This window comes from Mus caroli, chromosome 11 (genome assembly GCF_900094665.2).
Source record: "Mus caroli chromosome 11, CAROLI_EIJ_v1.1, whole genome shotgun sequence".
NCBI lineage: Eukaryota > Metazoa > Chordata > Mammalia > Rodentia > Muridae > Mus > Mus caroli.
This window is the reverse complement of record NC_034580.1, coordinates 48,597,102-48,616,022: the sequence shown is the minus strand read 5'-3', so window position 1 is coordinate 48,616,022 and position 18,921 is coordinate 48,597,102. Positions and strand designations below refer to the sequence as shown.

The following is an 18,921-nucleotide window of genomic DNA, read 5'->3' as shown; positions in this document are numbered from 1 at the left end:
TTAATATTTTTCTCTTGTAATTCATTGTAATCGCCAGGAAAACTCTCCAGGGAGTTGTTTATCACTCTTGCCTAGTGATTGAGTATCTTTCTTTTCTGTCTTTGTTTATTTGAGACAAGTTTTCTCTGTGTGACAGCCCTAGCTGTCCAGCTTTGGCCTCCAACTCACAAAAATGCACCTGTCTCCACCTCCTGAATGCTAGAATTAAGGCATGCACCACTATGCTTGGCTTGAATGTCTTTTCAAGGATTAAGACTACTTAGAATCAATAGCCAGTTTTTAGTACTCTAGGTCAACTGGCAGAATAATCTCAAGTGCACAGCTGTGTGTAATTTCCACTCCTTTGTGAGATTATTTGTGGTTTCATTCATCAGAGGATTAGGCATTAGCAGTGTTTCATATCCTGTAGTTCTTTGGATTTTGTAGTAATTACATTACTAGTTGAACATCTCTAATCCAAAACTCTGAAATGCTATTAAACCCATTGTATGGGGTTTGTCTATTCAGAGTAGGGCCACTCAACTTGTATTTGTCGTCCTGAAGGCCGAGATTGCATCTGATGTCCTCAAAAGGATCTTATAGTCTGGGCACACGTAGGAGATGAAAAGACTAGGGTATAAAGTCTTAGGGAGACTTTAGTTTGTATTGATCTCAAAATTTGTTAAAAATTTGTCTGCATGTGCCTGTTAGTGGCTTGTTAGGGATATAATGTCATTAGCTTGTTTATTTTTGTTAACGGATAACAATGTTTATGTCTAGATACAGGAAAGGTGGCTACAGGATAACCTTACACTAAGAAAAAGGAGAGATGAACTAAAAGAAGTGGAAGAAGAACGAAAACAGCACTTGAAGGAGATGGGACAAATGCAAGTTTTACAAATGAAAAAGTAGGTTTTCGTAAATAGTGTTTGTTGTTTATTTGGGGGGTCTCCTTGTACACCTGGGGCCGGCCCCAAACTTATAGTGCTCCGGCCTCCACCACTTGAGGGCTGGAATTATAAATGTGATTAGTGCACCCAATATAAAATTGTGTTTCAGTGATGGCTCTTACTGTTATAATATAAGGAAACCAGAAGCTGGAGCGATGGCTCAGTAATTAAGAGTAATGGCTGTTCTTCCAGAGCACCTAGGTTCGCTTCCCAGTGCCCAGTATTCTGCAATGAAGTATCCTCCCAGATCCTTTCCCCCCAATATTTTCTTTTTCTCTCCTTTTGCTTTTAATTTATTTCGTGAGTATTTTGCCTACCTACATGTATGTGTGTGCATCACATTCATGTAGAGCATGTAGAAGGAAGAAAACAGTGTTGGATCCCTTGGAGTTGGCTTTAAGCGATTGTAAGCCACAATGTGGGGTTGTGGGAATTGTACCAGGGTGCTCTGGAGGAGCAGCCAATGCTCTTAACTACTGAGTCATCTCTCCAGCCCAAGCTAGATTTTTTTTTTAAATAATTATTCTGTGATTAAAATTCAGCTATTTTTAAAGACCAGATCGCCCTGGGTAGTGTCCTAAGTGCTGGGATCAAAGGTATGCAGCTCCACACCTGGCTGAGCACGCTTCAGACTGCTTAGTGCATCTGCTCCTTAACAGACTTTTCACTATAGGATATGGCACAAGTATCAACCAAGTAGATAACCAGGGCAGCTATATAGTAATTCCCTAAACTTGTGAGTCATGTCTAGCACATGACAACAGGGACTTATTAAGCAGTTGATAAATAATAAATGAATTTAAGGCATACATTGAAGTCTATATAATATGTGAGGATACCAAAATTTTCTGAATATTTTACTTGTTTTGGGACATACTTATGATTTTTAGACTTTTGCAACAGAAATTTTTTAATGAATTTTACTATAAAAAGTAATTTATTGCAGATAAAATTGTACTGTGTCTTTGACATTTTAAATAAAACCAATTGAAACCTGTTACCCAGTAACTTCTCGTGGTTGGCAGTTGGTAGTTGTTCTTGGTTCTAAGTGTGTGACTCCCCAGCACTCCTCTGCCTTGTCAGTGCCTACAGGCTAGGGGCTTCCGTGGTGCTCATGTGTTAGGAGAGTTATTTGGTGTACATAAATTTGCTGCTCAGAAACTTAAATCTTGCAGAAGTTTGGAAGGAAGAGAATTAGCTCAAAGTCTTAGGAAACAAGGAGAGCTGCTGTCCCAGGCCTGTCTCTGAGGAGACTGAGAGCTGTCTGAAGGGACTTTCTGCTAGATTGCCAAAGAGCTAAACAGTGGTCCTCACTAATGTTTTCTAGTGAGCATCAGAAGTTGGAAGAGAACATAGACACTATAAAGAGAAATCACAGTTTGGCATTGGGGCGTCAGAAAGGCTATGAAGAAGAAATTCTTCACTTTAAGAAGGAGCTCCGAGAGCCTCAGTTCCGGGATGCCGAGGAAAAGTACAGAGAAATGATGATTGTCATGAGGACCACAGAGCTGGTGAACAAGGACCTCGACATCTACTACAAGACTCTTGACCAGTAAGTGCTTGGGTAGGGTTTGTTTTCTGCAATGGTAGCAGCTAGCACACTGTGGTTATCTTTTTTTTTCCCATTTTTGTCTCCTTAAGTATATGGCATTTTATATATATTATGGAATGAAAAAAGTACTTGCATGTTGCATGTGTGCTTACACTATAAGGCATACCTGCCCTAACCAGTCCAAGAACTACTGGCTGGCTGAGCCATCTCTCCAGCACAGATTGGTTTTCTAAGATGATTTTACTAGCCCAATATTGTGGCTCAGTACCTATCATCGCAGCAGGCGAGAGGCTGAAGCAGGGGAATTGCTGTGAGTTTAATGTAATGGGTTTAAAGGGAGAGACAGTTGTGGCCCTCATGGACACTCCTCTGATGTTTGTTTGTTTGTTTGTTTGTTTGTTTAGTTAGTTAGTTAGTTTGTGTTTTGTGTTTTTTTTTTAAAGACTACAGTATTGGAGCTGGAGAGATGGCCCAGTGGTTAAGAGCACTGACTGCTCTTCCAGAGGTCCTGAGTTCAATTCCCAGCAACCATGTGGTGGCTCACAACCATCTGTGATGGGATCTGATGCCCTTTTCTGGTGTGTCTGAAGGGAAGGATAGTGTACTCACATACATAAAATAGATAAATCTTAAAAAAAAAAAAAGAAGAGAGTATTTTTGTAGCTTGGCCTTTAATCCCAGCATTTAACAGGCTGAGGCAGGTAGATCTCTGAGTTTGAGGCCAGCATACAAAGTGAGTTTCTAGACAGCCAGGGCTACACAGAGAAACTTGAAACTCTCTCTCCCCAGAAAACAGAATAGTTGATTTTATTAACTTATCAATTATATATTAATGGGGCCAGTAAGATATTTCCACACATACATTCAATAGGCACTGATTAGATATTACAACCCCCTTCTCTAGTTATATTTTATTTTCAGAATTTGGTGGGGAGATCTCACCATGCAATCTTGGATAGCCTGGAACTTTGATACATAACCCAGGCTGGCCTCAAGCTCACTTCCTGCCTCCCAAGGTCTGGGATTAAATGCATGTGCCACTGTCCTCAGCCTTTTCAGGGTAGTTTTTAAACTGTGTATATTAGGAACATGTAATACTTTGGATAGTATGGCAAATATATTTCCTGGTGGGTTTCAGAGTTGTATGTTTTTTAAACTTCAAAAAAGTATATTGCTTTTGTATGCTTGTGAGAGGGGTGTGTGTGTGCGTGTACATGCCAGGGCAGCTCTGTGGAGGTCAGAGAACAGGTTTGTGAGTTGGCTCCCACCTATCTTTGCATGGGTTCCAGTGATTGAGTTAAAGTCATCAGGCTTGCGCAGCAACTGCTGAGCCCTGAGCTAGTTTGTTAGAGTTGGGGTCTGAACTGTGTAGCCTGGCCTCAGAATCACAGAGATCCTTTTAAGTGTGTGAGAGCTCCTTTTCCTGCATCCTTACCAGCGTTTTGCTTTATAGTAGTCATTCTAAGTGAAGTGAGATGATCTCTCATTATACGAATTATGTGTATGTCACTGATGGCAAATGATAGCAGTGTGTTTTTTTGTTTGTTTGTTTGTTTTTTTTTTTTTTTTGGTTTTTCGAGACAGGGTTTCTCTGTGTAGCCCTGGCTGTCCTGGAACTCTGTAGACCAGGCTGGCCTCGAACTCAGAAATCCGCCTGCCTCTGCCTCCCAAGTGCTGGGATTAAAGGCGTGCGCCACCACCGCCTGGCAGCAGTGTGTTTTTGTGTTTGCTGATCATGTGTATCTTGAGAAGTTCCTGTGCAGCTCACTTGCCTCTTCTTTATTATGTTAATACTGTCGCCCCTTGCTGTTATTAATATTACAAGGAAACGTTCTCATGCCAGGGTTGATTGCATATTGTGTTCTATGCTTGGTGTTCTTGGGAACAAATCCCAATAGTGGTCAGTTAGAACTGCTTTGTTTCGTTAACCACAATAAAACTAGGACCCGAACCAACCGCCCAGCAGCACCCCTTGTACCTGTGTATGAGTTTTTATGGTTTTTGCTTATAAGCTGCCCCTGGGATGCACCCCAACATAAGAGAGACACCTGCATCAATATAAGAAGCCATTTGGAGTAAGATTTCGTTTTGAGTAAGAGTCAAGTAAAGTTTGAGTTTCTAAGACCTCCCTGGGAGCTGGCATCCTGCTTGGTAGAGAGAGACATGTATGTGGGTAACTGACACCCTGGTTGTCGAGGTAAGACATAAATGCTAGGCAAGGCAAGTCCCCTGCCATAGTTGACTACCCCAGCCAATGGAAACAGGATAAGTGTACCACAAAGACGTGTTCCTAAGGAAGTTCCCTGTCCCTGCATCCTGATTGGTGAAATAACTTGGCACAGGTGTTTGTGGATTTCAGGCTTAAAAGGTCTGTAGGAGTCTGGTTTGCAGCCCTAATTGATCAGTCCTGGAGTGAAAGCTCAATAAACTATGTCTGACTGAATGCTGTGTACCTGTGGTTTATGGGACAACTTCTGGACCCCAATAATTAAACCACTCATTTGTCGTTGTTGTTGTTTGTTTGTTTGTTTGTTATTTGAGACAAGGTTTCTCTGTGTAGCTCTGGCTGTCCTGGAACTCACTATGTAGACCCTGCTGGCCTTGAACTCAGGGATCTGCCTGCCTCTGCCTCCCGAGTGCTGGGATTAAGACCACGTACCACCACAGCACAGTGGATACCCATTTTTAAGTTCCTTGTATGTTCTGGATGTTCACCAAGCCAAGTGAGTAGGTGACGCTTTCCCCAGTCTGAGGCTCTCTACTCATCTGGTTCCTCTGCTGGGCAGAAGCTTTGTAATCTGATGGAGCTTTGTCTCTTTCGGGTTTGTTCCCAGGGCGGTTAGGATCTTGCCCCCTCAAAACAACCCCTAGCCTGTTGCAGAATTGTGAAGCATTGCTCTGGAGCTCCCTTCTGCAGTCTGAGTTTCAGATGTTAAATGTTACCCATGTTGCATTTTGTGTATATAGAGAGACAGGTCTAGTTTCATGCTCTGCATCTAGATTCTCAGCTGTCCCTGTACCATTTATCAGAGACTGTCCTTTGCCCACTGTGTCCTTAGCCCCTTCATGAAAACCAGGGAGCAGTAGAGACATGCTTACATTCCTAAGCTCTCTATTTGGTTCCACTGATCTGGTATCTTATTTCTTGGTCAGTACTGTGCTGTTCTGATTGGTGTAGTGTTTAGACTACTCTGTGGTAATGTGATAACTTTCTGTTGTCTTTTTTGTCCAAGATTACTTTGACTATTTGGGTTTTGTCTGCTTGCTTCCTTGTTTATGGGTCCATATGAATCACTGACTTTCCCCCTACTTATCTGAAGTTATCCTTGGTATTTTGATATGGATTGCATGAAATCTGTGGTCAGTTTGGGTAGCAAGGGGACAGGTGGGTGATACTTACTCCCATTCCATGGATGTGGACATGGGCCATCTTTCAACTTTTCTATGTTCTCTTTGAGTCTGTCACTGTTCTCTTTGAGTCTGTTTTCTTAATTTTTTTTGTAGTAGTCTTTCTTATCTTTAATTCCCAGGATTTTGATTTTATAGCTGTTGTAAATGATAGTTTTCATATAGTTTGTCGTTGGTCTATGAAAACAGTGATTTTGTATATAGATACTTTTCATAGTCTTCCTTCCTTCTTTCTTTTTGTTTGTTTGTTTTGGGGATTTTTATTTTGTTTTTGTTTTGTTGTTTTTCATTTGTTTATTTCGAGACAGGGTTTCTCTGTAGCTGTCCTGGAACTCCCTCTATAGACCAGGCTGGGCTTGAACTCTCAGAAAGCCACATTCCTCTCTCTTTTTTGTTTGTTTGTTTGTTTATTTGTTTGTTTGTTTTGAGATAGGGTACTGGGTACACATCGTACCCAGGCTGGCTTGGACCTTTTACTTTGAAACCCAGACTGGCCTGGACCTTCCAAGTGCTAATCTGGGTCTGGCTCCATTCTCCCATCTTGAAGTTTAACTCTGTTCCCTACAGATGATGGTAAAAGACTTGGGTGTAGCCATAGAAATGGGAAACAGTGATGGTGATGGAGTTGATGCAGCTTACTTCTAAGTTGAGGGAAGGGGAGGGGTGTTTCTCCATGTTCTCACTTGTGCAGCGGGCTCTCGGAACAAGTTGCTATTCCTGAAAGGGGAGGGAGGGGTTTGGGAGAGAAAAGGAAAAGTTCTTTGTTGGGTACATTAATGTTTATGTAGGTTTTCAAATAAAGAATTCAAGCAGGAAATTAAATACAGGGTCTAGACATACCTATGGCATTTGAAGCTGGAGTGGTGTTCCATATAGAAAGGGTACTGCTAGAGAAGAGGAGAGTATAGACTAGTTTACAAGTGGGTAGGAAGCTGGGGAGGTGGACAGGTTGTAACTCAAAGATGGAGTGAATTTGACAAGTTGGAGGTGTATGACTGGGAAGCCAGCAGTTGTAAGTTGGAGTTGGTTTAGGAGAAAATGGTGGGAGAGAAATGTTGATGACATACCCTGCTGTAAAGGGAGCCAGAACTTGGGATCATGAGGGACCTAGGGGACCAGTGACAGGGTGGGAGGTTGTGCTGCATCTAAAGGTCTGCTGTGAATTCTGTCCTTGTTTATGGTACCTGGCTCCTTGTTTCTGTGTAACATAGAATACTATGTCCAGGAGCCCTCCCGCTGTCACTCAGTAAGGCACTGCCCGCATGGGTACATGTGCATTACAGAGGTCATAAAGACTGCCATACCTGTTCTTTCCCTAAACTGCCTGGTCAGCCAGGGGAATGCCTTGATACCACCGGGCTTGTCTGGCCTGGGGAGGAAGGGCCTTTCCACAGAGGAAGGTGAGGTATCACACTGAGTAAGCAAGGAGGAGCTGGGAGCTCTCTGGAGTCAGGCAGGAGTGGGCTGAGGTAGGGAGATGCAGGGGTGCTTTCCAGAAATCTAGCTCACTTAGGAGCACTGCCACACTGTTCAGTGAGGTATCTTATCTGCTAATCAGATGCATTCTTCTAAATAAGGAGAAAAATAGCAGTAAAATTTCCTTCAAATGGAGTCTGTGGGGTTTCTCCTGCAAACAGTGATGTCTTAAGATTCATATGTGATCCCTAAATTTGCCTTCTCTCCTTGCCAAAAAAAAGGTCTAAAATTTCCCTCCTTGTTTGTCATCTCAGAGTAAAGCACACTGTAGTGTCACTGTTGCACATCGTCTATTTAAGGTAACACAGGAAGTTAACAGTGCATTTTCGAGAAGAGCTGATTAGCATCTGTCATTAGTAATCATCTAAAGCAGCAGTGAGCAGAAGCATTGGCAGAGGTGCTGGCCGAGGATGGAACATGCTCAGGATGTGACCCTATACACAGCGCTACAGTTCAACAAAATTAGAATGTGTCACTTGTCCAAAATGCTCAGATGTGAAACGTGTTACATCATTCTGCTTCTGAGACTTGGGAAACATGCAATTCCCACAACTTTGTATCTGAGGTAGCCAGGTCTCTGCCAGGTTGTTGAAAGCCTGGGTCGCTGCCTTCAAGGGGAGCTCTGACGGAGAACTTCATTCAGGACTCGTCCTGTGCTGGCTACGGATGCATTATAGTTTTATATGGTAGCATGCTGTAGGAGATTGATTACAAGTCATAATAGTTTTAACTTGGGGGAAGTCACTTAAATTTGCCAAATTAAGGATTCTGCATTCACCAAGAAGAAATCCTAATTTATTTAGAACATGGTACCATTTCTTTGGGCAGGAGGACTCTGCTGACCCAAATATAAGGAGTCAGAAGGTTCTCCTGGTACTGAGTTCTGGGGCAGTAGGATCATTTAAAAAGCCAATCATGGGGGAGTGATGGGTCAGCAGTCACAAACCTATACTCCATCTGCATTCAAGTCAGTTCCCTGCACCCACACCAGGAGACTCACAACTGCCTGAAATTCAGCTCCAGGGCATCCATCCTATGCCTCTGGGCTCCTTGGGCACCTATATTCATGTATGCAGGCTCACAAAGACATATCCATATATACACATAATTAAACATAATTTTTTTAAATATCAATAAACCATAGCTAGGTTTGCATTTTTGGGTTTTTTTTTGTTGTTGTTGTTGTTTTTATTTTTTTGGCAACCCATGTATCAAGTTTGGCACAACTTTAAACACAAAGAAGAAAGTATATTTCAGACAGTGCCTTTGAAAGTATCTTTGCTACTTTTTTTCAAACTTGATTTGCATTAACTTAGTTTTTATGCTTTCAAATTAAAATAATAATTATGAAATAGTTCATACGTGTTTGGTCTTTCTAGTTACTACTAGTCAGCAAGATGGCTTGAGACATGGGAAGTCTGGTTCAGGGTTTGCCTTTGTTTGGACACTTGCTATTGTGAGCCGTAATGCAAATTTTGCATTAATCATCTGTCTTCTCAGCTTGAGTCCTTTAGATAGTTTGAACAGGGAAGGAAGCAAAAACTGGATGGGTCTTAAGGAAGGAAACTTGGGTCTCTTTGGATGATTCTGTTCTAACCTCTTAAGCACCTGCTCTCTCATGGCTGCATCTTAAGTGTTTGATTCTACAGTAGTGGCCAGATGCTGGGATGGGAAAGTAATCTTTAAAGTAACAACAAAAGGCCTGATGTCTCTCCATTCGTGACATCAGGCTGGAAACCACATGTGCTTCCGAAGAGAGTAACTCAGGCTCACACAAGTTTCTCCTTTAAAGTGCAAGCATGGGAGGCAGTTGGCTATCTTGGATGCAAAGGAAAGAGCAGCCCCCTGCTGAACAGTCCAGTCCCTGGCACCCAAAGGGTACCTGTGTGAAGGAGCAGAGGAGATAGGCTAGAATAGCTCTGCATGCTGCATTGAGACCTCTGGGTTTGATTTTTTCTCTCTTTCCTTTCTTCCTTTCTTTCTTTCTTTCTTTCTTTCTTTCTTTCTTTCTTTCTTTCTTTCTCTCTCTCTCTCTCTCTCTCTCTCTCTCTCTCTCTCTCTCTCTCTCTNTCTCTCTCTCTCTCTCTCTCTCTCTCTCTCTCTCTCTCTCTCTTTCTTTCTTTCTTTCTTTTAGATTTATTTATTATATGTAAGTACAATGTAGCTGTCTTCAGACACACCAGAAGAGGGAATGAGAGCTCATTATGAATGGTTGCAAGCCACAATGTGGTTGCTGGAAATTGAACACAGGACCTTCAGAAGAGCAGTCAGTGCTCTCAACTTCTGAGCCATCTCTCCAGCCCCCTTGTTTTTCTTTTAATACTTGATTTTTTAGAGCAGTTTTAGTTCTGTAATAAAGCTAAGCAGAAAGAAGGTCACAGATTTCTTATATCCCCACCATGTCCATACAGGCACAGCTGCCTCCACCATCTGCTGCCTCTGCTGGAGTTAGCAGCGAGCCTGAGTTGATGTCACTGCCATCCAGAGTTCAGATGGCACGTGTTGCTCTGGCCAGCGTCAAGATGCTGCCTTCTGGATGGGAAACTTTGTCATTTCGCAAATCACATTCTAAGGCTCAGGGCCACCAGAACTACCTACCATTCATCCACACAAAATGCCGTGAAGTATTAGAGAAGTCTTTAAAGTACTCTTTCAAGCTATTAATGAGTTAATTATAAAACTGATTAAGTTTATAAGTTGCTGTTTCCTTAGTTCTTAGACATTCTTATGGTCTTTTTTTTTTTTTTAAGTTTATTCAATACAACATAAACTCCAACTTCACTGAGGTGGCTGACCACATCCACGACCAAAGCCACCTCTAAACTGGAACTCAGTTGCTGAGCCAGCCCCAGCCTCAGCTTTCTTGTCAGCTCCAGGGGGCACAGCGCTCCTTCAGTAGGTGTCTCTGTCAGCCTCCCCTCTTGTGAATCTTGCAGGCCGCTCACCCTCTGGACCTTTGGGCTGAGGCCTGCCAGTCTCGGGACAGCTGTGGTGCAGGGTAGCGGGCACGATCTCCGGGGGTAGGTGCAGGTAGTCTCGGAGATACTGGATGCCCTCGTTCGTAAGGTACCAGTAGAAATGTCTCCAAGCAAACTGCTCCTTCACGTAGCCTCGAGACTTGAGAGCTGCATGGCCTTCATCACATGAAGGTTGGGCACATTTTTGTCTGCCAGCTCGGGGTGCTTAGGCATGTGGACATCCTTTTTGGCGACCATCACGCCCTCCTTAAAAAGGAGTTCGTAGATGGCAATCCAATTCTTCTTAGGCATCAACATCACGGCGGCTGCAGCGTCCGAGGTGGAGGCTGGAAAGAAAGGGGCATGTGCCTCTTATGGTCTTTTGAGAGCCAGTTTTTACAAGGAAAGCGTTCCACTTCCCACACATTAATGCATTCATTTAGCTGACAGACGGCACTCTGGGCCACAGCAGGGCTATGTACTTGCCAAATAACTAGTCCTTAACTGTCTCCTCAAACTCATGTCTTTTTAAATTGTTGCCTCAAGAGACGGCAAAGATTCTTCGGCTCATTCTTTGGTTTAAGGGATAGTTTTGTGTAGTGCTGTAACAAGTGTAGAGAGTAATGGAGTTCAGTGCAGTGACAGCTCCAGTTTGCACAGGTTTCTGCGTGGCAGTGCTGCAGGACAGCCTTCCTTCCATCAACTTCTCCCAAGCACTTGCTCACCTGCCTCTGCGGTAGCTGCTTCACCTCTACACGCTCCTGTGGTTCTCACCCCTACATGCCCCATTGTTTTTCTTCTAGGCTAATAGGTGGTTCCTTTTGTCATGATAGGAAAGACTTCAGTCACCCCTGCCTTCCATTTGATCTCTTCTCACAGTGCCCCTCACCAAGCTGAACAATTTGTTCCCTTAATGTCTGTTTCCCTGTGCAGTTCTCCTTCTTGGAATGTTCCCTTAAGCCCTTCACAAATAGACATGTTGGGTCCTCCCTTTCGGTCCATATTGTTTGTGTCTTATGCTTCTCCATACTGCACATCTGCAAGTCTGAGAACACAGGTCAGGGTAGACTTGGTACTTGGTGACAGTGCCTGCCTAGTGCTACTCACCTAGGAGCTCCTGCGTTGCTAACCTGCTTCCCTCACAGTGCATTATTAGCACAGTGTGAATGGTATCACTCTCTTCCCTTTTTTCATTTTCTATTTTTGAGACAAGGTCTCTGTGTAGTCCTAGCTGTCCGAGAACTCAGTCTGTAGACCAAACTGACCTTGAGTCAGTCCTAGATCCACCTGCCTCTACCTCCCAAGTAGTGGGATTAAAGATGTGCGCATTCACCTCCCAACTCACTGTTTTGTTTTGTTTTTTTATATATATAACCATGAATTTCTTTTATGTTCATAGGTGTGTGTGCTTCATTGCTTTTAATGTTTTGTATAATCCATAAAATAGATTTTACCTATTTCAACCAATGACATTAGGACACTTTAAAATTTGGCCACTGCTGCCACCGTATATATGACTTTGCATACTTGTGCAGATAGACCAGAAAGATAGCTTCTTAGAAATGAAGCTACTAGGTCAGAGGGTATGATCATTTTTAACTTAATACCAGATTGGTTCCCAAAAGCACTTTTTGTTTGTTTGTTTGTTTTTGAGACAGGGTTTCTCTACATAACCCTGGCTGTCCTGAAACTTGCTTTGTAGACCAGGCTGGCCTCAAACTCAGAGAGCCACCTGCCTCTGCCTCCCAAGTGCTGAGATTAAAGATGTATGCCACCAACACCTGACCAAAAGCATTTGTAAAGTATGTATTTCCACTTGCAGTATATGAATATGACTGTCAGTGTCACCATGACCCACTGTTGCATGAAAATGCTCTGGTTGAAATTGCTCCTTCTCTTTCACTTTAATTTCTCACTTGTCCTTTAACTTTGTTCACAACACCATTGATGACTTAATTTATATCTTCATAGTTCTGTACCTTAGTCAGAGCTTCTAAATCCAAGATTACAAAACTTCTTTCTTCTGTTATTCTCCAATAATCTTCCTGACCAGCCTTGGGTAGCAGGTGTGTGCCACTACACTGGTTACTTTAACTTTTTTTTTTAAAGAATTATTTATTTTATGTATGAGTACACTGTAGCTGTCTTCAGACACACAGAAGAGGGCGTCAGATCTCATTACAGATGGCTGTGAGCCACCATGTGGTTGCTGGGAATTGAACTCAGAGCCTCTGGAAGAGCAGTTATTACTCTAAAGCACTTGAGCCATCTCTCCAGCCTCTGGTTACTTTTAACTAGAGGGGGTGAGGGGGGGGGAGAGAGACAGACAGACAGACACATAGACAGACAGACAGACAGACATAGGAGAGAACATGTCTAGTAGCTCTTCATCTTTTTTGTTTTGTTTTTTGAGACAGGGTCTCTCTATAGAAGAGGGTTTCTAGGGCTCATCACTTCAGATGGTCAGTGAGCTTGAAGTCCTCCTGTATTCATCTCCCCAATGATGGATTAAAGGCCTGTACCTATACCTAGGCTCATTTCTGCTTAATTGGTTAATCTTAATATTTCAGTTGATTTTCTTGAATGTTTAGGTATCCAGTCAAATCTTACCTGCAGAAACAGTGGCAGGTGCCACGACTGCCTGTCAGTTCACTCCTTTCTCTTTCCTGTCTTACAGGCTTCAGCACCTTCCCTGGCTATTGTGGGAAGAGTGTTTATGTCTGTGTTAGATTGTTTTTGCTCTTGCTATACATGCCCGACTGAGACATTTTATGAAAGAGAAGACATTTTCTTCCATTTGTCATTTACTTGTGATTTTTACCAAAACTCTGTGCTAGTGCAGCAAATGTTCCTTTTATATTCACTGGCTCGTCAGTTTTTCTTTAGTGTGATATGCAGTGTTACCTTGGACAACTTCCTTCCTGCTGGACTGTTCTTGCTTTCTAGGGATAACTACTACTCAGGAAACTGAGGTAGGGGGCTGGGGTGGGGTAGACGGTGTGCTTGCCTAAGATGTGCTTATCCTGGTTTCCATGTACAGCAGGAAAGGCTGGCTCCACAGTCACGTGTTCTATTCAGTGCCCTTGTGACTAAACGCATTTAGGATACTTCTCTCATCACAGGAAAAACAAGCCCAAAAAGTGTTTGCTGTTTTCAGTTTCTCCTTGCTTTCTACTACTTGGTCTACCCAGAAGGTAGACATGCTTTGAAGAGTTGATAATACTCTTGTCTGTTTACTCCCTTAAAAACAGACAACAACAAAAGTATCATGATTAAAGCTGCTAGTTTCCTAGCCACTTTCGGTATCTCAGGCAAATTTTATAGGATCTGTTTTCATAGTAATTGAAGATTGGAGAGATGCTATGTGACTTGGAGCACAGCTTGTCTTTCAGAAGGTGAAGCTTAGTGGTGACCACTCACATCAGTGGCTGCTTCTTTAGATGACCTACTGCAGTCACCTCGGTCATCCCCAGTGGTTACGCGCTGTGCTGCTAACTCCCAGAGAGACCCAACTTCAGCTGCCAGGCCAGCCGACCGACCAGCAGTAGCAGTCGTCATTTCTGTGACACTTGAGCCTTTCTGTACGAGGCTCCCTCTCCCTCTGCTCTGACTCTCTACCCTAGTGGGTGCGTGTTCTCCATTCACAAGCTTATGTATGTTAGTTACCAACCAGAGGGAAAAAATAACATTTTAAAAGGCCATTTATAAAATTAGGATCCTAGCATGTAAAGCTTTGGAAAAGTAGTCTTCACATATGATTGCTTCCCGAAACGTTCTGTGAAATACTTTTTGTTACGATTTTCCCTTTTTAAGAAAATAATAGCTGGTTTGTCTACTCTTTATGAAAGAAGCATAAAGTATCAGGCCGAGATGAGCGTGGGTTAGAAAATGGAGACCTGGTGAAGCAGAGAGGCTTCTCCAGGCTTACTGTTTCAGCAGCCTGCATCTGATACTTAGACGTATTTATGTTGAGTCATTTCTTTCTCTTTGGCTGGTGACCAGAAGATCACGGAATGATTGTACAGAGGCAGCGGCATTACGTTTAGTTTCTTTTTTTGTATATATCAGATAAGAGGCCAGCAAATGGAAGGGAGTCCGCACACATCCTTTGCATGGTGATAGCTGTGAAACTTGCCTTCCTACCACCAGAGTGACTTTGTTAGTCCTGTCTCCTGAGATCTGAGGTAGCTAGGGCAGGCATGGTGTCCAGGCTTAACAGGAAGCTTCGGCTTTCCCAAACATTTCTTCTTTCAGTGTCTAGAGACTACTGCTTTAAAAGAGAATTGGAAGTAAGGGCAGGCCTATGGAGGTTAGTGCACACTGGTACTAGCCCTGGTGATTGATAAGAGAGTCAGGCTTCTAAGTCAAGGCCTCCTTTTGAGCCAGAGATGCCTCCGGGTTGGTAAAATTCACAGATCTAAAAAATAAAAGGTAGAAGGGGCTGGCTTTTGATGAACCTTAGCAATTCTAGAAAAACCTGGCCACAGTGCATGGTGGCACACACCTTTAGTCCCAACACTCAAAAGTCAGAATCAGGTGGATCTCTGAGTTCAAGGCCAGCTTGATCTAGAGAACAACCTGTAGAGACCCTGTCTCAAAAAGAAATAAAAATTCTAGAATGGCCAGACATCAGTTCCAGAGACTTTACTTTGTTCTGTGACAAGAACCTCTGGCTAGCTACACCCTCAGCCTTAGCACATAGGTCTGCCAGCAAACAGGCCCCCTGCGGTTCTGGAGAGGCTGCCCCCCAACCCCTCTCCATTGTGATCTTAGGGCCTAGGAAAGAAGTCTGTTAAAGATTTATTTTCTAAAAGGTTTTTGGGATTTGTTTTTAGACAGGGTTTCACTGTATAGCTTTAGGGAATTTACTGTTTGGACCAGGCTGGCCTCTGCCTCCTGAGTGCAGGATTAAAGGGGTGTGTGTGTGTGTGTGTCTGTGTGTGTATGTACCACCACCCTCAACCCTTGCAGCTTCTGAGTACTTTAAGTCGTCCTTGGATGCCAGAGGAAAAGGAGATGCGTGACAACTTGGGACCTGGCAGTTCTCAATACCAGGGAAATGGCACTGCTTGGTCCTGTTTAATTTTTTTCTAGGCCTTTCCATAGTCTACTTTTCTAATTAAAAGTACTAGGGGGCTGGAGAGATGGCTGAGTGGTTAAGAGCACCAACTGCTTTTCCAAAGGTCCTGAGTTCAAATCCCAGCAACCACATGGTGGCTCACAACCATCCTAACAAGATCTGACACCCTCTTCTGGAGTGTCTGAAGATAGCTACAGTGTACTTACATATAATAAATAAATAAATCTTTTTTTAAAAAAAAGTACTAGGGCAGTGACATTATTTTTATCATTATTAGTATACATATTCATATATAATTTAGCATATACTACTACATAGTTATGTCTTTCATATAAGTAGTACATATTGTATTAAGTAAAGCTGACTTCCTTTTTCCAGAGCAATAATGAAATTTCACAGTATGAAAATGGAAGAAATCAACAAAATTATTCGTGATCTTTGGCGGAGTACCTATCGTGGGCAAGGTAACTAACATGGTGTGTCCCAAATGCTTGTTCCAAAGCTCTGCCCACAGCCTCTCTTGCATGACCTTAGTTGCCAGCTCTGCCTTCTCAAACCCCTTCCTGAGCAAGTCTTTGAGAGTTTTCTAAGAATTCTTATCTTTGCAACATCTTACAACAAAATGAAAATGCAGTTTCTCTTCCAAAGCCCTGTACGACTCATATTGGCTGCAGCAGACACATTTAGCTGATGACATAATGGGTTCTGTGAAAGCGCAGATAGGGATAGGCCCAAGTGTGATAAGAAAAGTACCCAAAGGAAACTCTTAGAAAAGAGCTGGGCCCAGGCGGGGGTGGGCCATCCAGGCTGCATCTGGGCAGACCACATGATCTGAGTCTTCCTGGCCAGAGAGTTTGCAAAGCAGCCAGTCAGTGCTCCTAAGGACATCAGACTCACTGTCATCCCAGGCTTCCATGATGATGTGTGACAAAGGTGTAGCGTAGGTTCTCTAAATTACTCTGCTTACTGTCTCAGATATTGAATACATAGAAATTCGATCTGATGCTGATGAAAATGTATCGGCTTCTGATAAAAGGCGCAATTACAACTACCGAGTGGTGATGCTGAAGGGGGACACAGCCTTGGACATGCGCGGACGATGCAGTGCTGGACAGAAGGCAGGTATCAGCAGTCTAGGGAGCCATCTTAGCTCCCTAGAAGATGGCCCTGATGTGGCAGAAGTCTTAGAGGGCCATTAAATGAACGAGAAGCTCCTACAGCTTCCTGGCCACCTTGTGAGACAGACATGGCTACCATCAGTGCACCGTCCTGGTGCCCGCCAACATGCCCTGTAGCACTCTGAAGATCACTTTCAAGAAAAAAGGGTCAGGGACTGGAGAGATGGCTCAGCGATTAAGAGCACTGGTTGGTTTTTTTAGAGGTCCTGAGTTCAATTCCTAGCAACCACATGGTGGTTCACAACCTTCTACAATGGACTCTGATCCCCTCTTCTGTCATGCAGACGTACAGGAAGACGAACACTCATATATATAAATATATTTAAAAGGAAAAGGGTCAAAGTTACTCAAACCCATTTTCACTTCACAGCATTCCTCAAAGTAAAGTCACTGTTTCATGGGCCCCCAAAGATGCATTCTGGTATAACAATGGGCAGGAACATCTCAGAACCTCAGAAGTAATAGTAATTGTACTGCCAATCATAAATAACACTAGTAGGGGGAGGGACGTGCCTAAGTTGGTAGAGTGCTTGACCAGCATGATCAGGTCAACCCCACTACTCTCTAAACTTGGCTATAATCCCAGCACTATGGAAGTAGAGACAAGAGAATCAGAAGTTCAAAGTCATCCTTGGCTATAGAGTGAGTTTAGCCCAGCCTGGGCTACAGAGGACCATATTCAAATAAACAAACACAGCAAACTAGAGCCTGAGTTGAACCAGATAAGACATTCTAATCTGTGTCACTGAGAATATAGCCCCTGCATAGGCCTCAAGCTCCGTTACCACAGCATAGCTTTGGGCTGGGCCTCAGACCATTGAATAGAGAGATCTGCTGTCAGAGCTTTGGTATCATAGGGACTTTCTGCAAACCCTTACCACATAAATAAGACTCAGTGGTGCTACATGAAGCTCCTGGAGGAGGGGCAATATGTAGGTTTGGAGTACAGAGGGAAGTCAGGATGAGAAATGATGTCTCAATAAGGCTAAAGCATGAGACCTGCATCCCAGGAGCACAGGAAGGTCATGAATGTTTGATTTCTGTTAACCATATACAGAGTGTGGATTCTGAACTTTCAGATTAAAGCACATTTTCATAAAATTTCACAGGCTTAAGAAAGGATGTCACATTATTGGCATAATTATCCCAGTTATTACCAACCCAGTCAGCTAACACCGATTTCAGGCAAATGAAGGTTACTGTCAAGACCATAGTCTGAAGAAATGACTAACTTGTAATCTATAAACAGGATCCCTGCTTGCTTTGTTTGCTGATGTCTAATGTTGACTATAAATGAGTTTGAAACATGGTTTGTGAACAAAAGTCAGTTTCCTAGAGCTGCTCTTAAGTTGAGAAGACTGGCAGGGCTTGCTTCCTGGTGTAAGGAGAGGTGTCAGATGGATGTCAGGTATAGAGGCTGTGGGCCAAGCTGCAGCATGCATGTGAGTGGGTAGTGGTGAACGGGCAGGAGTAGGGTTCAGAAGCAGGAAGTGTCTGCCCCTCAAAGGGACAGTAATCTCCTGCACTCTGCTGACCTGCTCGGGGAGTCAGAGGGAAGGTGTGTACTGCCCTGCATTCAGCAGCCCAGAAACTCAGCAGGGTCCCTTTGCTATGTCCCTTCAACCCTGAGAGGCCGGGGCTGAATCTGAGGGTTTAATGTCTGATTTTTAATAACCATGAATGTATTTAGTAGGCTCCCTGCTGATAGATGCAAATAGAGCCGTATTCTAGTAACGCCAACACAGGAGTTGTTTTCCTCGTTGACACAATTACACAAGCAGACACGGTGTGGTTTGGAACGCACTGCCTGGCTTCTCTTTTGGACCAGAGAATTATGGAGTCTTAAAGATCTCTAGAAGTTAAAGTGCCCGCGAGGTTAGGAAGATGTGGTGTCCTTGGATTTTCCAGTCAGCTTCATGGCTGAGGGCTGTAAGGCCTGGTGTGGTTTCATACACCTTTGGTCCCAGTGCGCAGAGGGCAGAGGCAGGCAGATCTCTGGGTTTGCTGCTAGTCTGCTCTGTGTAGTGAAGTACAGGAGACTCCTAAGACTTCCATTAATATTATCAACTGCTTACAAATTGTATGCAGCTACCGTTAGCCTGTGATGCCAGTCTTTAGTAGATCTGGAATGCTTACAGGCTGTTTCTCGGTATTTTATTTCAGCACAAATGATAGGCAGAGAAATGTGGTTAATGGTCCACCTTCCAGAAAAGCTTGTCTCTCCATTGAACTGTCCTCGACTTCAGCCGTCTGTGACGTTTCCCACCTCTTACTACATGGGAGGGCCTTAAACGCAGAGATCTCCCTGCCTTTGCCTTCTGAGTGCTGGGGTTAAAGGTGT

The 18,921-nt window shown here is 43.4% G+C and overlaps 1 protein-coding gene and 1 pseudogene across 1 annotated transcript in view; one reads left to right on the top strand and one right to left on the bottom strand.

Annotated features, from left to right (window-relative positions):
• Positions 1 to 18,921, top strand: part of Rad50 (RAD50 double strand break repair protein) — a 54,685-nt gene that overhangs the window by 32,623 nt on the left and 3,141 nt on the right. Inside the window, exons 20-23 of the mRNA XM_021177827.2 lie at positions 760 to 887; positions 2,257 to 2,481; positions 15,781 to 15,866; positions 16,378 to 16,520. Coding sequence (XP_021033486.1) covers positions 760 to 887; positions 2,257 to 2,481; positions 15,781 to 15,866; positions 16,378 to 16,520 — 582 coding nt within the window. The remainder of the gene's footprint in view (positions 1 to 759; positions 888 to 2,256; positions 2,482 to 15,780; positions 15,867 to 16,377; positions 16,521 to 18,921) is intronic.
• On the bottom strand, positions 10,113 to 10,640 carry LOC110305745 (annotated as a pseudogene).